The 23,529-nt window shown below is 40.4% G+C and overlaps 6 protein-coding genes across 19 annotated transcripts in view; 4 read left to right on the top strand and 2 right to left on the bottom strand.

The window, feature by feature from the left end:
• Positions 1 to 3,689, top strand: part of mycbp2 (MYC binding protein 2) — a 53,324-nt gene extending 49,635 nt beyond the window's left edge. For all 14 annotated transcript variants that reach the window (XM_026376143.1, XM_026376150.1, XM_026376139.1 and 11 more), the window contains 7 exons: positions 128 to 231; positions 637 to 825; positions 927 to 1,034; positions 1,153 to 1,362; positions 1,449 to 1,556; positions 1,898 to 2,063; positions 2,323 to 3,689. In XM_026376143.1, the coding sequence (XP_026231928.1) occupies positions 128 to 231; positions 637 to 825; positions 927 to 1,034; positions 1,153 to 1,362; positions 1,449 to 1,556; positions 1,898 to 2,063; positions 2,323 to 2,438 (1,001 nt within the window). In that variant the 3' untranslated portion in view covers positions 2,439 to 3,689. The remainder of the gene's footprint in view (positions 1 to 127; positions 232 to 636; positions 826 to 926; positions 1,035 to 1,152; positions 1,363 to 1,448; positions 1,557 to 1,897; positions 2,064 to 2,322) is intronic.
• Positions 3,690 to 4,046: 357 nt separating this feature from the next.
• On the top strand, positions 4,047 to 10,478 carry fbxl3a (F-box and leucine-rich repeat protein 3a). The gene is made up of 5 exons (XM_026375797.1): positions 4,047 to 4,318; positions 5,294 to 5,663; positions 5,807 to 5,929; positions 6,313 to 6,484; positions 6,881 to 10,478. Exons 2-5 carry the CDS (start codon positions 5,295 to 5,297, stop codon positions 7,519 to 7,521), a joined length of 1,305 nt encoding a protein of 434 aa, XP_026231582.1. The 5' UTR covers positions 4,047 to 4,318; position 5,294; the 3' UTR covers positions 7,522 to 10,478.
• Positions 10,479 to 10,542: 64 nt separating this feature from the next.
• cln5 (CLN5 intracellular trafficking protein) lies at positions 10,543 to 13,354 on the bottom strand. The gene is made up of 4 exons (XM_026375798.1): positions 13,181 to 13,354; positions 12,095 to 12,269; positions 11,490 to 11,715; positions 10,543 to 11,245 (listed from the first exon to the last, which is right to left on the bottom strand). Exons 1-4 carry the CDS (start codon positions 13,282 to 13,284, stop codon positions 10,758 to 10,760), a joined length of 993 nt encoding a protein of 330 aa, XP_026231583.1. The 5' UTR covers positions 13,285 to 13,354; the 3' UTR covers positions 10,543 to 10,757.
• Positions 13,355 to 14,339: 985 nt separating this feature from the next.
• zgc:162944 (type 1 glutamine amidotransferase) lies at positions 14,340 to 16,930 on the top strand. The gene is made up of 4 exons (XM_026375800.1): positions 14,340 to 14,561; positions 15,423 to 15,594; positions 15,868 to 16,066; positions 16,406 to 16,930. Exons 1-4 carry the CDS (start codon positions 14,358 to 14,360, stop codon positions 16,599 to 16,601), a joined length of 771 nt encoding a protein of 256 aa, XP_026231585.1. The 5' UTR covers positions 14,340 to 14,357; the 3' UTR covers positions 16,602 to 16,930.
• A 2-nt stretch (positions 16,931 to 16,932) lies between these two features.
• Positions 16,933 to 19,275, bottom strand: acod1 (aconitate decarboxylase 1). The gene is made up of 5 exons (XM_026375796.1): positions 19,190 to 19,275; positions 18,830 to 18,991; positions 18,543 to 18,632; positions 18,253 to 18,452; positions 16,933 to 18,011 (listed from the first exon to the last, which is right to left on the bottom strand). The coding sequence occupies exons 1-5, from the start codon at positions 19,199 to 19,201 to the stop codon at positions 17,033 to 17,035; spliced, it is 1,443 nt and encodes a 480-aa protein (XP_026231581.1). The 5' UTR covers positions 19,202 to 19,275; the 3' UTR covers positions 16,933 to 17,032.
• Positions 19,276 to 20,653: 1,378 nt separating this feature from the next.
• kctd12.1 (potassium channel tetramerisation domain containing 12.1) lies at positions 20,654 to 22,218 on the top strand. Its single transcript, XM_026375799.1, has one exon. It carries the CDS (start codon positions 20,702 to 20,704, stop codon positions 21,566 to 21,568), a length of 867 nt encoding a protein of 288 aa, XP_026231584.1. The 5' UTR covers positions 20,654 to 20,701; the 3' UTR covers positions 21,569 to 22,218.
• The last annotated feature ends 1,311 nt before the right edge of the window (positions 22,219 to 23,529 follow it).

Genomic DNA, 23,529 nt, shown 5'->3' with positions numbered 1-23,529 from the left:
GTGTTGCTGCTGTAACTCATTATTGAAAGACATGCAGAAATAATTCAAACCTTTGCTTCACCAGAAATGTATTATTTTTGCTATAACCCATGTAAGCCCTGTCTGACAAATAGAGATGTTTTTGTAGGTAAACCAGCTTCCAGCAGCTCAGACGCCTGCAGATTCTGTGGTACAAGGAATGGCACAGAGCTGTCTGCAGTGGGCAGCGTTTGTTCAGATCCAGACTGTCAGGTACTTGACTGTTAACAATAAACCTAACCACTCATTATCTGGATGTCTTGTCATTTCTGGAAGTCTCTGCAGTATGGAAAACTGTGATCCCTTTGCTACTTTGGGTTTGGATAGAGAATTAGAAACTAGGATGAAGAATTTTGGTGTTCCTGAGAAGTCGATTTTGACTTTCGACACTTAACTCAAATTAACTGAAGTTTATCTCTTCTGAGGCCCTAAACTTTCTTACTGCATCAGAAATAATAAGCCTGCAGTGAGTATTACAAATAATTAATAAGTTATTGTCCCCTGAATTTGTAGAGTTGAAAAAATACCTACACAAGACACAAAAAAGCTGTTGTACAGTGAAGTTTTTAACTTCTAACTTTTAACTAACCTCACCAGTTTCTCTCATGTTGTATGTAGGAGTATGCTAAATTGGCTTGTAGCAAGACTCATCCCTGTGGACACCCTTGTGGAGGAGTTACGAATGAAGAGACCTGTCTCCCTTGTCTGCATGGCTGTGACAAGAACACTGGCTGTTTGAAACAGGATGCAGATGACATGTGTATGATCTGCTTTACAGAGGCTCTCTCTGCTGCTCCAGCTGTACAGGTAGCTCTAAATATAAGTTTTTGTTTTTTAATAGGAGTAACAATTCCACTTTGTGGTTTTAATTTGATATAATCTGATCAACTCTTCTCTTCTGTTCCCAGCTCGACTGCACTCATGTGTTCCACCTTCAGTGCACTCGTCGGGTTCTTGAAAATCGTTGGCTCGGGCCCAGGATCACATTTGGGTTCATGTTGTGTCCCATTTGCAAGGTAAGTCATTACCTGACACTTTCTGATTTAAGAGATTAACCCAGCAAGAGTTAAAGGTCTCTTGCAGTGACTGCTTTGTAGAGTTTCTAAAACTGGGCTGGTTTGTGTTTCCCTCCAGAACAAAATCAATCACTCGGTCATCAAGGATCTGCTTGATCCTATCAAAGAGCTCTATGAGGATGTGAGGAGAAAGGCTCTGATGCGTCTGGAGTATGAGGGCCTGCATAAGAGTGAGGCAATAACTACTCCAGGAGCACGCTTCCACAATGACCCTGCAGGCTTTGCCATGAACAGATACGCATACTATGTCTGCTACAAGTGCAAGAAGGTACCATGACAACTTAAGTTGAGGCTTAACATTTTAATTTAAATGTTGTTTAGTGATAGATAATTAACAATTGTCCCTTTTTTCAGGCTTACTTTGGGGGAGAAGCTCGCTGTGATGCAGAGGCAGGACAGGGCGATGACTACGACCCCAGTGAACTGATCTGTGGAGCATGCTCAGATGTCTCCCGGGCTCAGGTGGGTAAAGTTGCCTGTGACAATCCTTGATCTGTCTGTCTCTCCTGACTTTATACTGAAATAAAAAAAAATACATGTACAAGTTTCTCTAAGAGTACTAAGTAACATGTTGTTAAATTTTTGCACAAAGCAAAGCATAGAACTGTCTAGTTGTAGTGACATGGTAGACAAGTTCTTGCTCAGACTAGAAACGTCTTTGAGTCTTACTATCACTGCTAGAAAACCAGACTTCAGAAATCAAAATAGTATCAATCTTATCTTGTTCTCAGCCAGAAAGTGTATCCCAAAACGATAAGAAAATTATAATCCCAACCCTGTCACTCTGTGTGTTCTTTCACTAGATGTGCTCCAAGCATGGCACCGACTTCCTCGAGTATAAATGTCGGTACTGCTGCTCAGTGGCAGTTTTCTTCTGCTTTGGCACCACACACTTCTGCAATGCCTGCCACGATGACTTTCAGAGAATGACCAGTGTCCCCAAAGAGGAACTACCCCACTGTCCTGCAGGTGCTTAAAACATCTATAGTGATTATATCTGTCTAAAAATGTAAATTATTCAAAAACAGCTAACACACTTGATTAGGGAATCTAAATTAAATCCTTCAGGCCTGATTGTTTAAAATGTGCGTAGAGCGGAATGGAGTGTTGGAGGACTGTCCACTTCCATCACCTTTTTATCTCTGAGACAAGTATTCAATGATGTGAATGTCTGACAGGAAGAAAATAATTTAGATCTAACTGAGGTGCAATCCTTGTTCTTTCTCAGGGCCCAAAGGCAAGCAGCTGGAGGGTACTGAGTGTCCATTGCATGTGGTTCATCCACCAACGGGCGAGGAGTTCGCCCTGGGCTGTGGGGTGTGCCGGAATGCCCACACCTTCTAAACAGCGAGACTTTTAATGAAAACAGGTTTGTCTACTGTGATCTCTGGCTGCTGCAGAAGCTCAGCCGTGAAGCTTGGCTCTTGTATTGCCAAGTCTCCTGGACACTGGACCAGGTTTCTGCTCTACAAACAAGAGTCCTCAGGTCTGCTCTTCTACCAACAACAGTATCCGGGATCTGCTGCGAACTGTGGCTGTGCAAGCTGTGTGAGCTGTGCGAGCAGTGGATTCAGAGTAACCTGAATGGGGGGAAAAAAGAACAATTGAATAAAAAAAAAAAAGACAAAAAAGAAAATAACTTGTGACGTGTTTGCATGCGGCCGTTGTATTCCCTCGGCTTCTATAGACGTTGCACACCTCCTGATCACTGAAGTGTATCGATACCAGTTAAACATTGAATATGAAATAAAATTGCTTTAAGGCAACTGTGGATCAGCGTGGGTTTAAAAAAAAAAAAGGAACAGGCCGTATTTCCAGCTTCCTAACTATAAATTTAAAATATTGTTATATGTAAACTTTTTTCGTAATCTTGTACAGTATTCTCCACTGTCAAGTGCATCATGGGTTGACGGACAACAAAAAAAGATGAGTTGGTGGATAAGACTGTTAAGAATATTATGTTTGGGAGGAAAATAGTGTACGATTTATCTTATCTTGTATATAATGATACTATTCAAAATAGCTGTATTCCTAAATTGCTACTCTTCACTTCAGTTTTGTTTGATATTCTGGGTTATGTTTTGAGCCAGAACTTTTAATGAAGTGCAATACTGGGTGTGCCTCCTATTTTGCAGCTGTTTAACCCATGGAATGTATGTCAATAAAGCCACTGTACATTTTTATACAGTAGACAGTTGTAATTTCCCTCTTGTCTAAATGTCAGATCTTTTCTGTTGTCTGGAAATGAGAAGAAGTCTGGCACCTGCAGAGAATGATGATGGATATAAATTCTATTTGCAGCTCTGTTGGAAAAAAGAAACAATCCTATGGTAATAAAAAAAAACAAAGCAAAACCTCAGAGTGAGACTGATTACAGCTGAATGATTTGAGGGGCCAGTCTTCACACCAAATAAAATTGTGCACCTGTAATGCTTTTCCCTAGTAGGAGGCAGGGGGGGTTGGGGTCAGGAGAACAGAGTGTGGAAAAAAAAATCAGCTGCTGTTATATATATAAAAAAAGCTTAATACTTGTGAATCTCCTCTGTAATATCTGTGGTGGGTGGAGTTGAATGGTAATAAACCGGGTTCTCTGTAGCAAGGTGTAATGTGTCGTTTTTTACAAGTGCAGTTTTTATTAAATTACCTACATTCATACACATAAAGTCAGAAATAGGAAAATAAGCAGGTTAGGATATTATCATGATGAGTAAACTACAAAATACACAGTAAACAGACTATACATTATCTTTTTATTGCATCTAGTTTTTGCACATTGTAAAAGAAAAAAAGTAGCTAAAAGACAGAAAATTTACAGTTGTGGAGACGAATTCACTGCGTTCTGGTTCTGGTGCCGGATTAGCCTTTAAAATAAAAGTAGGAGTGAGTCATCCTTGAAATACAGACGATCTTTGCCAACAGCCATTTCGTCTGACATTTCCCATGATGCTTTGCCACCATCACAACAACACTTCGCCATTTCAGGTCTAGGGGGGCCGTAACTCCCGCGAAGGAATTAGGTCAACCGAGCGGAGGTGCCACGCTCAGGCTGTTTCTTCACTGGAAACTCTATCTGTACCGTCAGACAGTTTGGTTATCGTGTTCCGATGCGCGTTATTTTCTTGGTGCAAATGAACTTTCCCAACGTGGGCCCGGGTTGAAGCGTCAAGTCGGTAGTTGGATTTTGCTGCTAACAGCTACTAAGCTAGCTGTGTGTAAACAACAAGGTAGGACGGGGGGGCCGAGCTGCTCGGTTGAACTAGTTGAACTCTCTCTGAATTGCATGGTCTGGCGGTCACTGCACATTGTATAGGTAAAATATTTAGAGACAAATCTCTACCACGAGTTTGCTGAGTAACTCGCGTTAAAGCTAGCTAAAGCTAGCTGACATGCTAACGAGTGCATTCATTCACTACGTTGATTACTTTAGTGAAGTGTGTAAATCATTGTTGCTTCACTTTAACTTGAGCTCTGGTACAAACTGCAGGACTGAGTTAAATGTCGTGCATTAGCGTACGTTAATAGATTAACTCCTATCTCGTTAAGCATGGCGTCCGAGCTCAGCGTCATATCATAACAGTCACGTTTCCTCTGCAGTAAGTAATGGCAGATGTGAATTAACAACTGTATTTTAGCCGTGAGAAGAAAATTATTCTTAATAGAAAGTGCAGCAGGCATGCATTTACATATAGTACAATTTAAAAGGTCAAATACATTTTCTTTAATGGGTTGTCAATAAAAAATTGCCATAGCCATAGTAATAAACATATATAATATAGTTAAATATAGTTAAATTATCATCTTTTTCTAAATGTTGTTGCAAACCTATTTATTTGTGTGAAAAAGGTGCTAGTGACAATATTGTTTTTTCTCTGTGGAGCTATTTGGAGACATTAAGTACAATAAAATGGCCTTATTCATATTGTATTGCATATGTGGTTTAGCTCTTGATTTGTTAAGTCTGAAACTAATCAAACAATTCAGTCCTCCAGCTGGGATGGATGTATTTTGATGGATGGAAGATCATTTTCTTCAACTTAGCATCTACATATATTATACATAAATATTTGCCTAAAGGACTAGTGCTTCCCTAGGGTCAGCTTTCACATCGAACTGAATGGACCCTGTCACATACTGTGTAATTCTGTAAGGCAGCAATGTGCCTTGCTTGACTGTAACAAACTGCTTTATTCCTATTTCAGCATGAAGCGTGTGAAAGGAGCTGAGGAGGGCAGTAACAGCTCCTCTAGTAAGAGCCCACCAGAGGTTTGCAAGAGGGTTCGGAAACAGATGAGCAAGATGAGCAAGGAGTGTGAAGCTGTTGTGGACTGGGCCCGACTGCCTCAGGAGCTCCTGCTCCACATCTTCCAGTACCTTCCACTTCTGGACCGGGCTTATGCCTCTCAGGTGTGTCGCGGGTGGAATCAGGCATTTCACATGCCTGAGCTGTGGAGATGCTTTGAGTTTGAGCTTAACCAGCCAGCTAGCTCCTACCTGAAAGCCACACATCCTGACCTCATCAAGCAAATCATAAAGAGGCACTCTAACCATCTGCAGTATGTCAGCTTCAAGGTAAAGTTCATGTCTGTGTCACAGTATGCATCTTCAACCTGAGGTTATATGTTTACACTTTACAATTAATTTGCACTACCTGGTTTCAAAATATTGTCTTTTTGTTTCTCAAATGATATTCAGTCTCTGTTTGCATTTTCCAGGTGGACAGCAGCACAGAGTCTGCAGAAGCAGCATGTGACATTCTTTCACAGTTGGTGAACTGCTCGCTGAAGACATTGGGGCTCATCTCTACAGCTAGGCCTAGTTTCATGGAGGTCCCAAAGGTAACATTAACATAAACACATGTTGTATCTTCTCTTAATATTTGTAGTTTAAAGTAAATCTTGGAGTATTTTCCATACTCCTTTATGATTTAAGTGATGTTGTTATCTAAGTAACTTGAAACTTACATAGTGGTTGTGTCCCCATGGTCTCTAGATTACAGTGTTTAGTGGCCCCACGACTTATTTTTTTGGTTAATTTCAGCAGGAAATGCTGAAACTTTATATTCAAAACAATTGATCAGTCACCATCATTCCATATATAAAATATTGATTACAGCAACCATTGAATAAATTTTGGCCACCAGAAGCTGACAACTCAGAGAATGAGCTGTCAGCCTTTTAAATGCTTTATGATTCAGTGTCTTGTCTTTGTCCTTCCACAGTCTCATTTCATCTCAGCTCTGACTGTGGTGTTTGTCAACTCCAAATCGCTGTCTTCGCTGAAAATTGATGACACACCAGTTGATGATCCATCTCTGAAGGTGCTGGTAGCCAACAACAGTGATACCCTGAAACTGCTGAAGATGAGCAGCTGTCCTCATGTGTCTCCTGCAGGTACTGTGACAGAAGAAGTGGTTGTTGGATAATTACTTAAACAAAAGTATTTTCAAGCTTTGGCAGTGTTAAGTCACACTATTTTGAGTCACATAGCAGTGTTATTCATTCAGTGGCTTATTAAGACGCATTTTCTTGTCCACCCTCAAACAATTTATGTGGGGGACTGACAGACATTGTGTGATGTGACATGGTATGACTGCACAGTTGTGTGGTTTTCCTGTTTGTCTTTATTACATACATTTTTTGAAACTGTTTTTAATTATCAGCTATGTTAATGACTGCTGATGACAGCTCCTGGCCTACATAGTGGATCTACTTGTGTTTATGAGTAACTGTTTTTCAGTTTTAGAAAATAGAAACTAGATTAAATGACACTTTCTGTCCATCTTTTAGGGATCCTGTGTGTGGCAGACCAGTGTCACGGGCTGAGAGAGCTTGCATTAAACTACCACCTCCTCAGTGATGATCTACTGCTGGCCCTCTCCTCAGAGAAACATGTCCACCTGGAACACTTGCGCATTGATGTGGTGAGCGAGAACCCTGGCCAACACTTCCACACCATCAAGAAGAGCAGCTGGGACGCCATGGTGCGGCACTCGCCCAAATTCAACCTGGTCATGTACTTCTTCCTTTATGAGGACGAGTTTGGCCCTTTCTTCAACGAGGAGATCCCCGTCACCCACCTTTACTTCGGCCGCTCGGTCAGCAAGGAAGTCTTGGGCCGTGTTGGCCTCCACTGCCCCCGTCTGGTGGAGCTGGTGGTGTGTGCCAACGGCCTGCGTCCTTTGGATGAGGAGCTTATTCGCATTGCAAAGCACTGCACCCAGCTGTCAGCCATCGGTCTGGGTGAATGCGAAGTTTCTTGCAGTGCGTTTGTGGAGTTCGTCAAGATGTGCGGTCGGAGGCTTTCGCAGCTGTCCATTATGGAAGAGGTGTTGATTCCTGATCACAAATACTCCCTGGATGAAATTCACTGGGAGGTTTCTAAGCACCTGGGTCGAGTCTGGTTCCCAGATATGATGCCGACCTGGTAAAGTAAAGACAGAGAGGAGGTTTAGTTTGTAAAGTTTGTGGTGTAGAACATTCATGACCTCCATGTTTGCATTAAAAAGCCTTTAACTGCGCAGCTGTAGTGGAATGTTTGGTACCAAGATGGAGATAAATGTGGTGAACTCCCACGTGGAGTACAGGTTTAGGTTTAATGTGGTACAGGACTGCCATGGTGTTATCAAGTAATCTAAACACCACAAAAATCTCTGCTTGTTGGCTTTAAAATGGACTGTGGAATCCTGCTTCGTCTAATCCTGAGACAGAGCTCAGAAGGCTGACTTCTTCTTGTATTCAGCACAGTGGAAGGTGGAAATATTTGACAAAAAAAAGCAATGTTTTTGTAACTGCAAAGTGAGTTATATGAACATTGTAGTTTGGTTATGATAATCTATATTAAGAGAGACGTCAGTGTGTGAGTATGTGTGCATTTGTGTTTTAAGTTTTTTGTTTTTCAATTTGTGGAATAATTTGGGACAATTAGGTACACAGATGCATGTTGTTACACTACCACTAGACTGTTTTAAATCCAGTCTGAGATATAGCAGCGCTGCACTGTGCTCCCCCTACCCTCCCATTCATCTTTGCTAGCTCTGGACTGCTAGTTGTATTGTTTACTTAATTTTGCAGAGTGTCCAGGTGCATCACCTCAACAGTAGTGCTAAATGTCATCTTGTTTTTTAATCATACATCAGAGAAAAAATATTGTTGAAAATGATAAATGTCGGCCAGGAGAGAAACAGAAATGTGTACATAGGTCTTGATGTTTGTGATGTGAAGGTGTACAGTGCTGATTAATGTCATGGATTTTTATTTTCAAGTCAGTGCTTCACCTGACTTGACAGCTAACAAAATAATTTCTCCTTTGTTAGGAAGACTTGTGTACAGTCATAGATTAAGCACCTTATGTGAATACCAAATAATAGTCAGGACAAACAAAGTCTTTCTGCCCTAATGAAAGCAAGAAATTGAGCTTTATAATGCTCAACGTTTTCTTAGTTGGATCCAGATTTTATTACTAGTTATTTATACTGTATTAGGCTTCTAATGAGTTAGATGCCAAGAGCAGTGTATCTGAGTAATAAACATATAATTAATGAATAACAATCAAAAACTCTATGTAAATATAAGTTGTGCACAGACTGAATTTGGAGGTGGGTATTGGTGAGTCCCCAACCTTCTTACTCAGATTGCTTTGTAATTACTCAACAATAGACTAGTATCTGCAGCTATTAGTTTATTAACCACACTGGGAATGCAAAACTAACCCTTTGTGTCTCTCAGGTGCTTTAAATGAATATATTTCCTTTATAGGTTTCATTTGTATCTTGTGCTATTTGCCTGTTTAAGCTCTAAGTCTCTCTCTGTTGTGAATATCTGCACTCCTACTAGCTCGCGTTCAATCTGTATCGTGTTATCACATTGTGCGTGCAGGAGAGGAGGCAGTATTCATCTTTTCATTATCAACACAGTTTTGCAGATTTTGCTCATGCTCCTGTCCCAAAACATCCATTGATTTCAGTCGAAAGAGATTTGGCAAGTCGGATAAGTGAAACAAATTTTTTTTTCCTTTAAGAAGGAAGTCAAATGCATCTGTATATAAAACGCTGTGTGTTTGATTATTATGAATAGAAATGTACCTATTTCTTTATTTCGCCCTCTGTCAGGGTTTGAAGTTTCCTTAATTGCTCGTGTCTTTTCTAAAATCAGAGTACGAGTTATCCTTTACTAGATGGATCTTTTTCATACCATAGTCACTAGCGACATAAGCTGTGTAATTTATTGATATGGATAATGCTTTTGTAATTAATGTGTGTTTTTTTCAGTTATAAATAAGAAGCAATCATTGTAATGAGAAAGCAAGCCAGCAGCAACATTAGTTTGATCCGTTGGGACCCTTCCTGTCTCTGTCATCATAGTTTTAAGTCCACTACTGCTAAATTGTTTAATCATTTGTCAAAATTCTGGAGAGTTTTACATAAAACACCACACTCCATTTAGTGAAGTTAACCCTGCACTCTTACTGCTGAAGAATGCCAGTGTTTTTGTATTTAATTTAATTACTATTTTCTAGTAGAACAATGTCAATAAAAATGCATTGATGTTGTTCTTTGCCCCAAATTAATAAAATATAAATGCACTTTTAAATGAGATCTATTTTAAAATAATTTTTGCAAGTGGATAGACACCAAATTACAATAACTTTTTGACTTATGTAGTATGTTATTTAAAGCTGTGTAATTGTTGTTAACCTAGAACTTGTCAAAATGTTGTTGTTTTTTTTTTTGTTTTTTTGTTTTGTTTTGGTAGTGGAAACTTTTGGACAACTCTGGATGCTAATAGGATCTATCTAAAACCCAGACCTTCACTTATTTTTCTGACAGACTTCATTCCTTCATATCCAAGTCGTGTTAAGACATTTCATGTAGCCATGCAGTAAAAAAACGGAGACACTTAAATGCACAAAGTGTGGATGGTTGTTAGTATTGTCTGATTGATCAAACTAAATTTTTAACTGCTCACTGAAGTAGACGCGTGTGCTAATTTATCTGTGCTCATGTGCATCAGCATTTCAACCATACGGTGACGGCTGATTATGTTTCAGACTTTGTGCAGTGCATTAAACAGTGGACGTGATGGCAGATTTTAAATGAAGGGTGTATTAATACTGTCCTGTTTTTTTAAATTACTTAAACAAGTTACACATAAATACAGATCAAGAGGACAAACATTTGTCTTTCATCATGAATACACCTCTTTTCTGTAATTTTGTTTATTGTAACCTAATTTGATCAGAGAGTCCTCCAGTAAATTTCAGTAGGAGTAAACTGGTGTTGACTGTGCTGTCTTTTAGTTTTGCTTCTGTATGGCAAATGCTTTGTCTGATTTGCTTTACTGGTCACCTGTCTTGATCTTATACTGGAAATAAAAATTGGTGAATGTAGTTTCTGCAACAGTGATTTTTGTCAATGCACTCAAATGTACAATAAAGAAAACACAAACAGGGATTTAAACAAAGCATGATTTAAAAGATTAGTCATTTTGCTTTGTAATGCACATACTGCATGTTTTTCAGAAATATGGTATGACAGAATATTTTAAAGCCCCAAAACATTTTTCTGACGGATTAAATTAACTCAACAATAAATTTGCTAGTTTTAGCTCGCACAATTAGCATTTTAATTATTGTTAATATATTTAGCTTGTTGATAACAGCTTAATGTTAAGGCAAAGGCACCTCTTCGTATGTTATCTGTAAGTAGGGAGGTTTCATTGGCAGATGCCAGTACTCAAAGTTGTAGTACAAGTAGAAACTCTTGTCCAACACAATCTTGTCAAAAGCCTCCAACAGACTGATGACAAAGTCTTTAAATGACTGGTGCGGCCTGAATGTGTGGTAAAAACTACGGATGTCCAGTGCCAGATTCTTGAGACCCGGCTGTCCAAATATGGCGCTGTCATTGCCAAGGTATGTGGGTTCACCACTGTACAGGTAGATCTTGGTGTAGTTGGTTTGTGATCGGCTGGACAGTTTGGCTCCGAGTTCTTTTAACTTCCTGTATGTTCGGTGGACAAACTGGGAGCAGTCGTACGACTCGAACCAAACTGTGGTGTTAGGGCTGGGGTCAGAGCGCACTGTCCAGGTCTCATAGTAGATTCCGGTCTTATTGTCGTCCTGGACCCACTGGGCCATTTCATTGAACTGGCTCCCTGGTGAAAGAACGGAAGTCAAGTAGGTGTAGTAAGTGCAAGAAAACATGATGTACAGTGTATAAATATACATGATACATGATTAGCAGCAGCAACTTGAATAAAAATAAGATAAAGTATTTACTTAAATAGGAGGACATAATTGGTTCCTTCAGCTGCATATTACACATTTTTGTTCCTATTTCCTAATGGTCTCTATAAGCACAGATGGACACCTGCACAAAGATAACACGTGAAGTCTTACCAGTTATTTCTCCTATTTTCTCCAAGGTGCCATTTTGTGACCAGTGTAAGTCATCGATGCCTTCAAAGAAGCAGGCAGCTCCCTGGTTGCACCAGAAAGGTGCATAGACCTCAGGTCTGAGGTGAGGGAAGGTGCAGTTACCCAGCTGAAACAGCTCATACCACTCCATGGTGTAGTTGGCCCCGGTCTCTGAGCTGCTGAATCCAATGGCATCGTGCATGATGTGCTGTGAACAAACACTGCATTGACTGTGGACTCAGGGAAATGTGCCCTGCTGTGCTTCTATGAATAAAGTTGCACAGCTGCACTTCCGTTAAGTTATACTATATTTAATTAGACCTATTATATCAACACAGTAGCACGTCTCAGTTTCAGACATTCTCCTTTAAAAAAAAAGACCTTCTTAATGTCTATTTATCCCATACAGATGATGAGTTTTAAATATCCAGTCATTTTTGGATTTTTTTAATTTTACCTCACAACTAAAGTTGTGTTGATTTTAATCCAAACTACTGTTTAAGTGATAATGTTCATATAAATAACTAAAAACACTAAAACATCAGTACACAGAGAGATAAAAACACCTACTGAGGATTAATACTTACAAATTTCCCCAACAAATCTCCATACTTGAATTCCCACACAGGTGTTTGTAGTCGATAAACCGAGATTACGTCAGTATCTCTCATGTAGGGAATCCGTCCGTCCCGGTCTCCAGTGGGACAGAACGGGTACAGAGCTTCACAATAAGAGTCCACAGCAGGACGATGATCAAACCGTCTGTTGATAACATAAGAAACTATTAAATCTGACTGTTTGTCACCGGGGTTTCTAATGACTGAGCCACAGTCAAAGCTACAAACATGTTTAGTTTAATATCATAAGAAGGTTGTAAATATATTCACAGTTTGAGAAACTATATATTTCTTTTACATGTTACTTCAGTAACTCCAATAACCTTTGAGACAGGAACAGTGTTTTCAGATGCTTGGCGTATTTTTCTTTTTTCGTATTTGGATAATTTACTTTTACATTTAGTCATTTGGTAGACGACTTACAAATGAAGTACAAGGCAAAATATCTGAGACAAGAGGAAAAACATTGAAGTGCTATAGGAAGAAATGTTTAATTTTCTTATTTCATTAGCAATATGCCTGTTATTTTAAAATCAGTGGATGTTTCTGTAAAATTCTGTCTTCTTTTACACATACTATAATTTTTATGCTGTTACAGCTGTCAGTAGATTATGTCTATGGCCGTATTATAAATCTTAAACTATAGTTAAAACTGCTATCTTTAGTGCTTATTCCAAAGTCATGTGAACTAACAATCCACAACCTGGTCAATGTTTTAATGTTACAAAACTGATCATGTCTGAAAAAATGTATAACATCTCCAACAAAGTAAGGAAAACAACAGTCAGGTTCCTATTTGATCACTGAAAAGGTTTCTTCCTGTTTATGCTTCCTAAAGTTCAACAGTCCAAGTAAATTCAATTAGGTGGCAATCCTCTAAATTTAAAGTCTTTTTAGTATAAAACTAAGCTGCAGAAAACAAGGGAACTAAAAGGCTGCAGTTTTATATCATATCTACTTCATGTGAGTGATGTGGAAAGTCAACACCTGCCCTCCAGCTGTTTGTTTTCTACCTGTCTCGACCAGTATCAGCACAGAGGGATAAAAGCTTCGTACCTGTAAGGAACAGGCCACTGCTGCTGTTCATGATCTCTGAACTGAGCAACGACACGAAGAAACAGGAGCAGGTTTAAAATGAAAACAAACTCCGTGTGAGACATGTTTTAGTCCCAAAAACACGAGTTAGTCGAAAACAGACGCATGATTCTTCCTGAACACCGACTTCCTCATTACTGGTCACATGGTTTTGTTGATGACACGACGTCACGTGACGCAGAAAACTCGTGAAAGTAAAATAAAAAAATAAATAAAATAAAAACATATATAAAAACAATAAATTAATTATAGTTACAGTTTCAATTACAGTTTTTTTATGTATTTGGTTTGGTCTTTGATGGTCGAAGACTAACTGTGACGACATGTTTGTAATATATATAGTGTAATAAATGAATAAATGACAAAATAAATTATTAAAAAAACAAATTAAATGAAAGATATCCTGTATTATAAAGCAATTAATCAAGCATTGAAATGCATGTGCAAATAAATTAATCTATATCAAATTAAATGAATTCATGTTTTTAACCTGTTGAACTATTACATTGACTACAAATATAAATGTTTATTCTGTCCGGATAGTTTTTAATTCATCTGTCTACATTACACTTTATCAGGCAGATAAAGACATTAAACTTTATTCCTCCTTCTTGAATTAGATTTTGTTTGCTTGCCTTGTTCCTCACTTGTAAGTCCCTTTGGATAAAAGCATCTGCCAAATGACTAAATATGAATGTAAATGTCTACATACATATTCCTATTATTTATTTATTATTTTAAAAAGTAGACATGTCTTTAAATGTAATTATTAAATGTGAAATTATAAAGCTAAAAAACTGTTTTTGATTTAGTAATAAAACATTAGAATGAGAGAAGAATTCAAGGCTGCAATAGTAAGATTGTAAAAACTGTAATCATCTACAAATATATATATATATTTTTTTTTGTTTAAAGAATAATGTCCTTGAAGCTCTTTGTTCATAGAAAACAGCCACATTTTAGAAACAATAAGGCTGGATTGAGTTAATTTTGCCTTTTATCTACTTTTATAAATGTCATGTGGAGACGTCGCAGTGATCCAATTTCAACACCAGGTGGCGCCAAAGCACCGAGAAGCCTGAAAACACGCAAAGCGCCGTTTTACAGCGTAGAAGAAGAAGAAGTTGCAGGAAGGGGGATGTCCGCCATGCTCACCGTGCTGCAGCACTGTGGCCGCAACCTGCTGACACCCAGGACAGTTCAGAGCCTCAATAAGAGTTCTTACTCCACACAGATGGCCAAACGCGTGGCTGTGGTGTTGGCCGGCTGCGGAGTTTATGACGGCAGCGAGATCCATGAGGTCTCCGCTGTTCTGGTTCACCTGAGCAGAGGAGGTGCAAGTGTAAGTTTGCAGCTTTGAGCTGAGACCGTGTGTTGAATGCGTGTTTTCATACGTGTGCAAGGGACAAATGTGTGAGATTCACCAAATAAATACAGAATTAGAAGCTTTATATAACGCAGCAAGCTCTGATGTTTGTTTTTTTTTAGTTGTTCTCGTTGCGTCTGAATGAGACCTGGAGTTTGAAACCTTTGATAGGCCTGACTTTCACAACCGTGCTGCTTAAACACGGACTATCATGTGCTCCAGTGCGTCATGGAGCGCATTAGTGGAGGACAGGGGTAGGTTCGTAATTGCTCACGTCTGGTTTCTATAGTCCTGTTTCTATTTGAACCATGTCTCCTGTATTTGATGATACTGCAAGAAATGTGTCAGAAGTTCATCTGCAGACAAAATAAGGTGACCTTTGAAATGAGTCACACTGAGAGGGTCTCTTGCAAAACTGCGGTATTTTAAGTAAATCTACATGATGTACTGTTTTCTGATCCAGTTTCAGTCCTGGTTACTAAAATAAACAAGTAAACTAGGGTCTTTTCGAGATTGACAGTATTGATATTTGGCAGTTTTTGACATGTTCACAAACTGAGTGTCTGTGGGTGTAATTGACAAGTTTCTGAAAAGAAGAAATGGAAAGCTGTACCAATACCAAATAACATTTATAAATATTTTTAGGCTTTATACTGTTATTCAGACAAAACAAGCTATTCCAGGATGTCACTTCATTCTTTGGGAACTAGTGATGGTTTTACTTTAGACCAAAGATTTAATTAATGACTCACATAAAAAATCCACTGATCCATCAATAATAAAATAAATTCTGTCCTACACGCCTCAGCTTCACCTTCTGCATTATCTCAACTCCAGGTAAACATGTTTGCCCCCAACATTGACCAGATGCATGTGGTGGATCACCTCAAAGGCGAACCATCTCAGGAGAAGAGAAACGTGTTGGTGGAGAGCGCCAGGCTGGCTCGTGGAAATATTCAGGATCTGTCTAAACTCAGTGTAAAAGACCATGACGCTGTTATATTCCCAGGTTCGGCTATAATATTTTTAGCTTTTAGTTTTTACCTTATTTACAGAATGATTGTTTAATTATTGTACATTTAATTATCTTGTTATACGTCTTATCACATTTTTAACTATTGCGTTATACAGTTTTATTTTTAAAGTCTAAATACACTGAAAGAAAAGTTATTTGGAGGTGGAAATATCAATACTTTGACTTGCATTTACATGTCTTTTCCCTCTAAACACACTTCAATCTGGGCACTTTTTGTATTAATCTCAAATCTTCATTGTCTTGTAGGCGGCTTTGGGGCAGCAAAGAACCTCTGTACCTGGGCTGTGGAGGGGAAGGACTGCTCCGTTAATGATGAGGTTAAGGCTGCGCTGCAGGCGTTTCACAGCGAGGGCAAAGCCATCGGCCTTTGCTGCATCTCACCCGTCCTTGCTGCCAAAGTATTTCCTGGGTGTGAGGTCACCGTAGGCGTGGAGAAGGATGAAAAGTGAGTCTGAGTTAAACACACCTGACGTGTCTTTTAGTATAATTACTGGTTATTATAAGCTGATTTGAATGTTGGTAGTTTTGGCTTTTAGTGTCTGTGCTAAAAAATAAATAAATGCTGATAATTATGAAATGCAGAACAGCTAAGATGATCATACAGGTTTTAACCAAATCTATACTGTAATACTGTATTTATATGTAATAATATTCTAAATTACCTCTCTTTTTTGAAAATAAAGTTATTTTAATGAGTAGAAATTGTGTCCAAGGCTATAAAAATAGTACCCCAGCTGTAATAACCCTGTATTGTCCTTTTCCTCTTTTTTTTCTTTACTCTTAGATACCCTGACACCACGGACACTGCTGCAGCCATCAACCAGCTGGGCTGCAAACACGTGAGCAAGAGCGTCGGCGAGAGCCACGTGGATGAGAAGAATAAACTGGTCACCACCTGCGCCTTCATGTGCAAGGCGCCAATCCACGAGATATTTGATGGAATTGGATCGATGGTGCAGAAGGTGCTGAAACTTGCTTAAATTCACCGAAACGTAGAAAATGGTGAAAACAATAAAAATACTGCGGTTTTATGAATGCGGCATCGTAGATCCTACTCAGCTAAGGAGATGATTCATGAACGGAGATAGTCACCGTGATTAAAAGCACTTCCAGATACTCTTACAAAGTATGTTTGTAGAAGTAATTTGCACTAAGTGGTTTAATTTTTCTGATGTGCCTGTTATTGGATTTTTGTTGTGATGCAGTGGATCAATCCCACCATGTCAATATTAATCAAGTGTTGAAAAATAAATATAAGGTAAAGTACTGTGCAAAATAAAAAGCAATAAAATAAAAAGCCCACAGTTCAGTTCAGTTCAGTTTATTTCAGACACAATCACCTCACGACAAAATATTATTTACAGAATGATTATTTAATTATTGTACATGTTGTGTGGAAAGATTCAACATATTACAAACTTTCATACAAAAGTGTACGATCACAAAGTTCTTGTGCTGTAAAACTGCCGCTTGTCATTCTCAGATATGAACCCAAGGTTGAGCAATGTCTCACTCGCTCAATGTTTCCGATCACATCAATCACTCCCTCCACCCCCTCTGTGCACAGCACCGAAGAAGCGTTGGTGCTGAACTTGTCCACCAGGTCCCTGTGACTCAGTGGCTTTCTCCAGTGGCCATAAAAGGTATTGCATCTGGCTGCAAAGATCTGCCCCTGATTTGTTTCTATTTCAACCTCACAGTACATCTTGTCAAAGCTGGGTTGGTTGTCTTTAGGGGTCTCCACCTTCATTTTAGACAAGAGCTCCTTCAGAGCAGGCCGGTTAATTTGAGCTTTGCTGAAGGACTCCACTGTCACGTTGTTGTCCAAAAGGGCAGAGCCGGCATTGAACTGAAACGAGTGTCTGGCCTGGTGCTCTGTAGTGGGTAGAGGACAGTTAACATACTTGGATGGGGGTACTCGAAGCGTGACGTGCCGGATCTGGCTGAGGTCAAAGACCCCCATTGTATTTTCAAGCTTTCCACGGGCTGCCAGAGCAGCATCCACAACCCAGTGCATGCCCAAATGAGCAGGGAGGCGTTTGATGGCCACATCCTGATCTTCCAAAATCCATTTAAAGTCACTGGAAGCAGAATCTGTCATTGCTGAAGGACTGTAGTCTTTGTAGTAAACCCCAAACCCAGAATCCACGTCCAGGATGGCTGGATTTCCCTCTAGTCCGATTTCAGCCAGCTGAGCAGCCTCGAGGCCTCTGCGAGCAGCATTTCCTATGTGGAGAGGTTTTGTTTGCGTTGCAGCATTGGCTAAGGGAGCCCCAGCAGAGGAGGCAGCGATAGCCAAAGCATGACTGCACTGTGAAGGGGACAGACCCAGGAGCTTAGCTGAGGCTGCAGCACTTCCCATCACCCCAACGACACTGGGAGGGTGAAATCTGAAGGGAGCAAAAATATAAGTATCGTTTTTTAATCATAGATGATAAACATTCACTGGTTCTAGCATCTTAAGGGTGAGTCGACTCTTAAACTAAAACCCTGAGCAAGACACCACCAGAGGGTTTTTGGGTGAATCAGCCCTTTAACCTATTTTTAGTGTAACTAGCACAGAACTGCTTCTGGTATATTATTAATAATATAATATTATTAATAATTATATAATATTTTAAAATGCGTCACCTTTCAGGGATATTGTAGGCCTCTTTGGAGAATCTCATGAGTCTCCCCTGCACCTCAATGCCAACATTAAAGGCCAGCAGCAAGTCTAGACCAGTCGGCTGCCTGGGGAGACTCTCTGCCAGGGCCAGCAGAGCAGGTAGCACAGCTCCTGAGGGATGAGTAGCAGGGTGCCAAGTGTCATCAAAGTCCATGGAGTGAACCTGTTAACAGACAATGTGAGAGAGGTCACATCAAATGTATGTATTTTACTTGCATATTTATTATAATGTCTTTATTATAAGCAAACTTACAGCGATGCCATTGACAAATGCAGCGAAATGAGGAGGGAGACAAGTGTCTGCTTTACCCCACACGCTGCTCCTCTCCACAGACATGAACATCTGCAATCAGACAAATTACCGTGAGGATAAATGTGCATTTAAATATGGCTGTGAATACAACTCTGAACTGATAAAAAGGATTAAATCAACAGGAAGACTACAAAGTAATGATCTAGGTCTCTAAATAAATAAATCAGACTACTGGGTCACACTCAATGTGTAGTAAAACTCTGCTCATGTAAAGCAGCGTACAGTACCTGGCTGTACTTGAGAGCCTTGTTGAAGACAGCTGTCCTGGTTCCTAACAGCCCAACACCCAGGTTGTCCAACATCATCCGTTTGCTCCTATTAATCACACCATCTGTTAGCTGAGATGTGTTGAAGGCATGGATAGCGGCTCCAAAGCTCTCTGTAATACCCTGGAAAGGTGAAACAGGGCCAGTTAGTCCATAAGTTAAACCTCACCAGAGAAAATTAAACTTGTTAAAAAGATACAAAATATGCTGCATTTAATTGACTTTAAGACTAAACTATCTTCCAAACGGTGGCTAAATTATCTCTAAAATTAAATGCTAAATATTTAAAAATAAGTAAATAAATTATAGCAAACAGCAAACCTTGCGCAGCATCGTTGTAGCTCAACTCAACAGCGTCTTCAAATGTTTAATGTCTATGCGCAGACGCCTTTTATACATAACTGCATCTGGAGTCTGAGCTCCCAAATTTCCCAACTGTGTAAAAACCACAAGTGTGAGAAGTGGAGACTTTCACAATGACCGGACGTCCTCTAGTGATTGTGACTATGTTGGCAAATCTGCAGGACTGCTTTCTTTTGCTTTCCTTTAATTACTAGAGTGTGAACTTTCATGTAATTTCCATTTAACTGTGTATAAAGAGAAGTGTTAGAAAACATCAGTCAGCTGAGCGCCTTCAATTTAATGCTGGTTAAGTTTGAGCAGCACAGAAATTCTGTGCTGTGTTAAGTGCATGATGTGTTTAAACTTACAAAACAGAGATCTTTATTTTGAGTAAGACAACTAACCATCAAAGCAGTCATGCTGGCTTTTCACACTCTGGATTTTTTTTGTTCTGTACTGGGAAGTTTTGAACAGGGAAATGACACCGATGAAAGCCAAATCGCTGACATGACAATCACATGACAACATGATCTGATGTCTGATTTCAAACTGATTAGATAACAGATCACTTCAGATTTGGCAGCTAATTTAAAGTGTAGTTCTTTTAATTGAGTATTGAATTTGTGTATTTTTACCACCTCTATATCTGCACAGATGCTGATTGATTCATGTTCACTATCCATGAAATGGAGCAAACTGAGTGGGTGAACCACAGTGACATGGTGCAGTGTGTGTCTTATGAATACATAACATGAAAATACTACTTAAAGATGATGAAATCTTATGTGTGCATTTCATAAGCTTTAAGAAGTATTTTCTTATTATATTACACTTCCTTCAGAGAGAAAATGGCTGTTTAAGGTGCATTAAATGAATGTGATGAGAGAATTCAGTTCACTTTCCAAAGTAAAAGCAGCTTTGTTTTAGTTTAGTTTGAACTTTAGTCAATCCTCAGTTGTGTGGGAGAGAGATGCTGGCTGCATTTCCTTCACAGTTGCAATGGGTGTCACTCTTTCTACATTTTCCAGCTATTTCTGACTGTAACTCGGGGTCAGCTGCAGGTTTTGTGTTTGTTCCTGGCTTCCTGGTGTTTTGTTAATCCCACATTTTATTTTATTACTTATTTGATCAAATAATCAATGGAGCGTGGGCCAAAAAATGACACATGTAATAAATCCACCACTCAGGCGAGACACCTAATTGTCTCTTGTCCTCTCTCTCTCTGTTTGTGTGCGCGTCTTTGTAAGACTCTGTGTGTGAGTGTGTGTGTGTGTGTGTGTGCGTGTGTGTGTTTGGGGGGGGGGTCACACACACAAGCGGGACCACCAGCCCACCTTTTATGACAACTCAGTCATTTCATAGTACCGCTCAACCCCCATCACGCACGCGCACTCGCACACGTTGGGAGCCCAGGCTTCATAAACAAGTCCTCCGCCACTTAGTCGCTCAGTGTTTCCACTGATCCCGCGTCGGCGCAGCGGCTCCGAGACGATGGCACTGGCCGACACAGAGCGCGCAGTGTCCAACTGCGGCGACTCCAGCTCCCTGTTTTCAGAGGTCATTGAGCTGAATGTCGGCGGACAGGTTTATGTCACCAGACATAAAACTCTGATCGCCGTCCCAGACTCGCTCCTGTGGGACATGTTCAGCAAGAAGTCACCCAAGGAGTTGGCGAGAGACAGCAAAGGGCGCTTCTTCTTGGATAGAGACGGGTTCTTGTTCCGCTATATCCTAGATTATCTCCGAGACCTGAATTTGGTCCTTCCGGACTACTTCCCCGAGAAAAGCCGACTGCAGAGGGAAGCTGACTTCTTCCAGCTGCGGGATCTTGCCAAACGCCTCAGCCCCCGGGTGAGTAAGGACAACTCAATCAGCGAGGAGATCAGCCAGAGTGACACCGAGGAAGGTGCGCCACAGTGCGGCTCCTCTGGCGCCATGGAGACTTTACGCACCATGTCGGTGAGCGGCTCCATGCGCTCGCCCTCTCTGGACTCCAGAAAGTCGGGCTATATCACGATAGGATACCGCGGCTCCTACACCATTGGCAGAGACATCCAAACCGATGCCAAGTTCAGGAGAGTGGCGCGCATCACGGTGTGCGGGAAGACCTCTCTGGCCAAAGAAGTGTTTGGGGACACATTGAACGAGAGCAGAGACCCGGACAGGCCACCTGAGAGATACACATCCCGCTACTACCTGAAGTATAATTTTCTAGAGCAAGCATTTGACAAGCTGACAGAGGTGGGCTTCCACATGGTGGCCTGCAGCTCCACGGGCACCTGCGCCTACACCAGCAATGATCCCAACGAGGACAAAATTTGGACAAGCTACACTGAATATGTGTTCTGTCGAGAATAACTAACAGTATCTATGTCACGCTCATGTAAATAGGCATTTCATAATCTAGAAGGGAATGTCTTTAGAAAGTATTGCATTTGCTGTGTTGAACGTTTGTAAAGGGCAAGTGAGTGCAAAACAGCCCAATAGTGGTATCAGCACCTCTGAGGTAAACCAGAGATGACTTCGCCCCAAAGATTCTCCACAAACGAGTTTGACAGTATGTCAAGAAGAGATGATATAAATTGGATGTTCAAAGTGAGCAGAAAATCGTCTGAGTTGACACACTCATCCAAAGCCCGAGTGCGTGGAAAACACCGGGAGAATGCCATCATCTCCGTTTCATAGAGCTGCATGTCAATGTTTCAGTCATATCTGACTCAGTGATGTGTGAAATGGACGGCATTCAGGGACAGACAAGCGGCAATTAGTATTCAGTGTCATTGTTACTTCTAGGCTTGCTTGATCGCATCTTTGGCCAAGTTTGTATTATCTAATAGGCTCTTATAGCAGTTCTGTCACTGACATGGTTGTAAGTGTATGTGCTTGCCTGGTAGAGTCGTGTTTGTTAAACCTGTTTAGATGAAATAAAATCTTCTACTCTGTTATCTTCGCAGCCCTTTGCCAATTATCTTCTTGTTAACATTTGCACAGTGTACAGTGGAACTAAACGCTGGCATTCATCTCCTCCTCCAACCTTTTAAATTTCACCCAGTGGGGAATCAAAAGAGCCATCCTCAAAGAGAGATGCCCTACACAGGAACCTATCCTGGCACTGACGCTGCCAGCTTTACAAAATCTGTCACATCGTTCTAACTGGGAAGAAACTACACATGCAGATCGGAAACATGTGCCTACACTCCTCTCTGTGCTGGCGTACCGTGAACTGTCCTCACCTCTGACAATTTCATTGTTCATTAAACCACACGAGCAGAGAGAGCTCCACGTCTGAACGTAGTTAGCATGCAAATATGGATCCATTCTACGTGTCTACTTTGTCACACAAATTCAGCTGCATGCCGTGTGGATGCAAATACTGCAGCTGTGCACACATGATGTCATTATCATTTCAAGTGTACATAATGAAAGGGTCCAGCTGCCCACAAACAGGAAGGTTTAGCCTGCCAGAGACTGTGCATGAATGGAGAGTCATTTGATGCATGTTTGCTGCTCAAGCAGCCGTTTGACTGCCCAGTGTCCAGCAAGGCCGGGATCTTATGTTTCATTCAAAACAGAGATCTTCCATTCAAAGTCATGGGTGGGATTATAGAACATCAAGGGCTTACAGAGCAGAAGCAGTAACCTCAGTGGGGGTCCGGGGACATCCTCTGAGAAGGAACATCTTTGTGTGGGTAAAAACACCAATCTGGGTCACTGTGGCTTTAAAAATTTGGCAGTCGAGCTGTTTAGACAGGACCAAAAATGATCTTTGGTATAGTGAGGACGCCTGAACGACTCAGCCTAAACCTCAGTAGCCTTTTTCGAGGCTTTTTCCAGTAAAATGATTGACTACTGAATTCAATTAGCTACTTCACTTACTTTAGTGTCAGGAGGCTGCATGCTGGCTCAGTGTGAGAGCTTATAGTACATATAAATACAAGGAAGTCATCGAGTCACACGTGTGCTTTTCCTAAAGAAGCAAATGAAAATAAAACATCCTAAAAAAAAAGAACTGCAATCAACGATTTACTTTTGACTTGGTCTCACAACAAAACAGAGAGACAGCAGATGACACAGACATACGTGTACCGGGCTGAATGACTACACAGGTTTACTGTAAATAATGCAGCTGGGTAACACCACAGAAGTAGCAGCTGCTATAACCGAGATTCCTCACAGACGTCTATGGTTATGTTAGCATCGCATGTGTGTAAATTATTCTCACATAGGAATGTGCATTAGCTGATATTTGGCTTTAAATATACGTGTTATATCGTCAGATAGCAGATAATTCTTAGAAGATACGTCACAAAATATGTTTA

The sequence above is a fragment of the Anabas testudineus genome, chromosome 21 (genome assembly GCF_900324465.2).
Source record: "Anabas testudineus chromosome 21, fAnaTes1.2, whole genome shotgun sequence".
Classification (NCBI taxonomy): Eukaryota; Metazoa; Chordata; class Actinopteri; order Anabantiformes; family Anabantidae; genus Anabas; species Anabas testudineus.
This window is presented reverse-complemented; position numbering and strand designations above follow the sequence as displayed.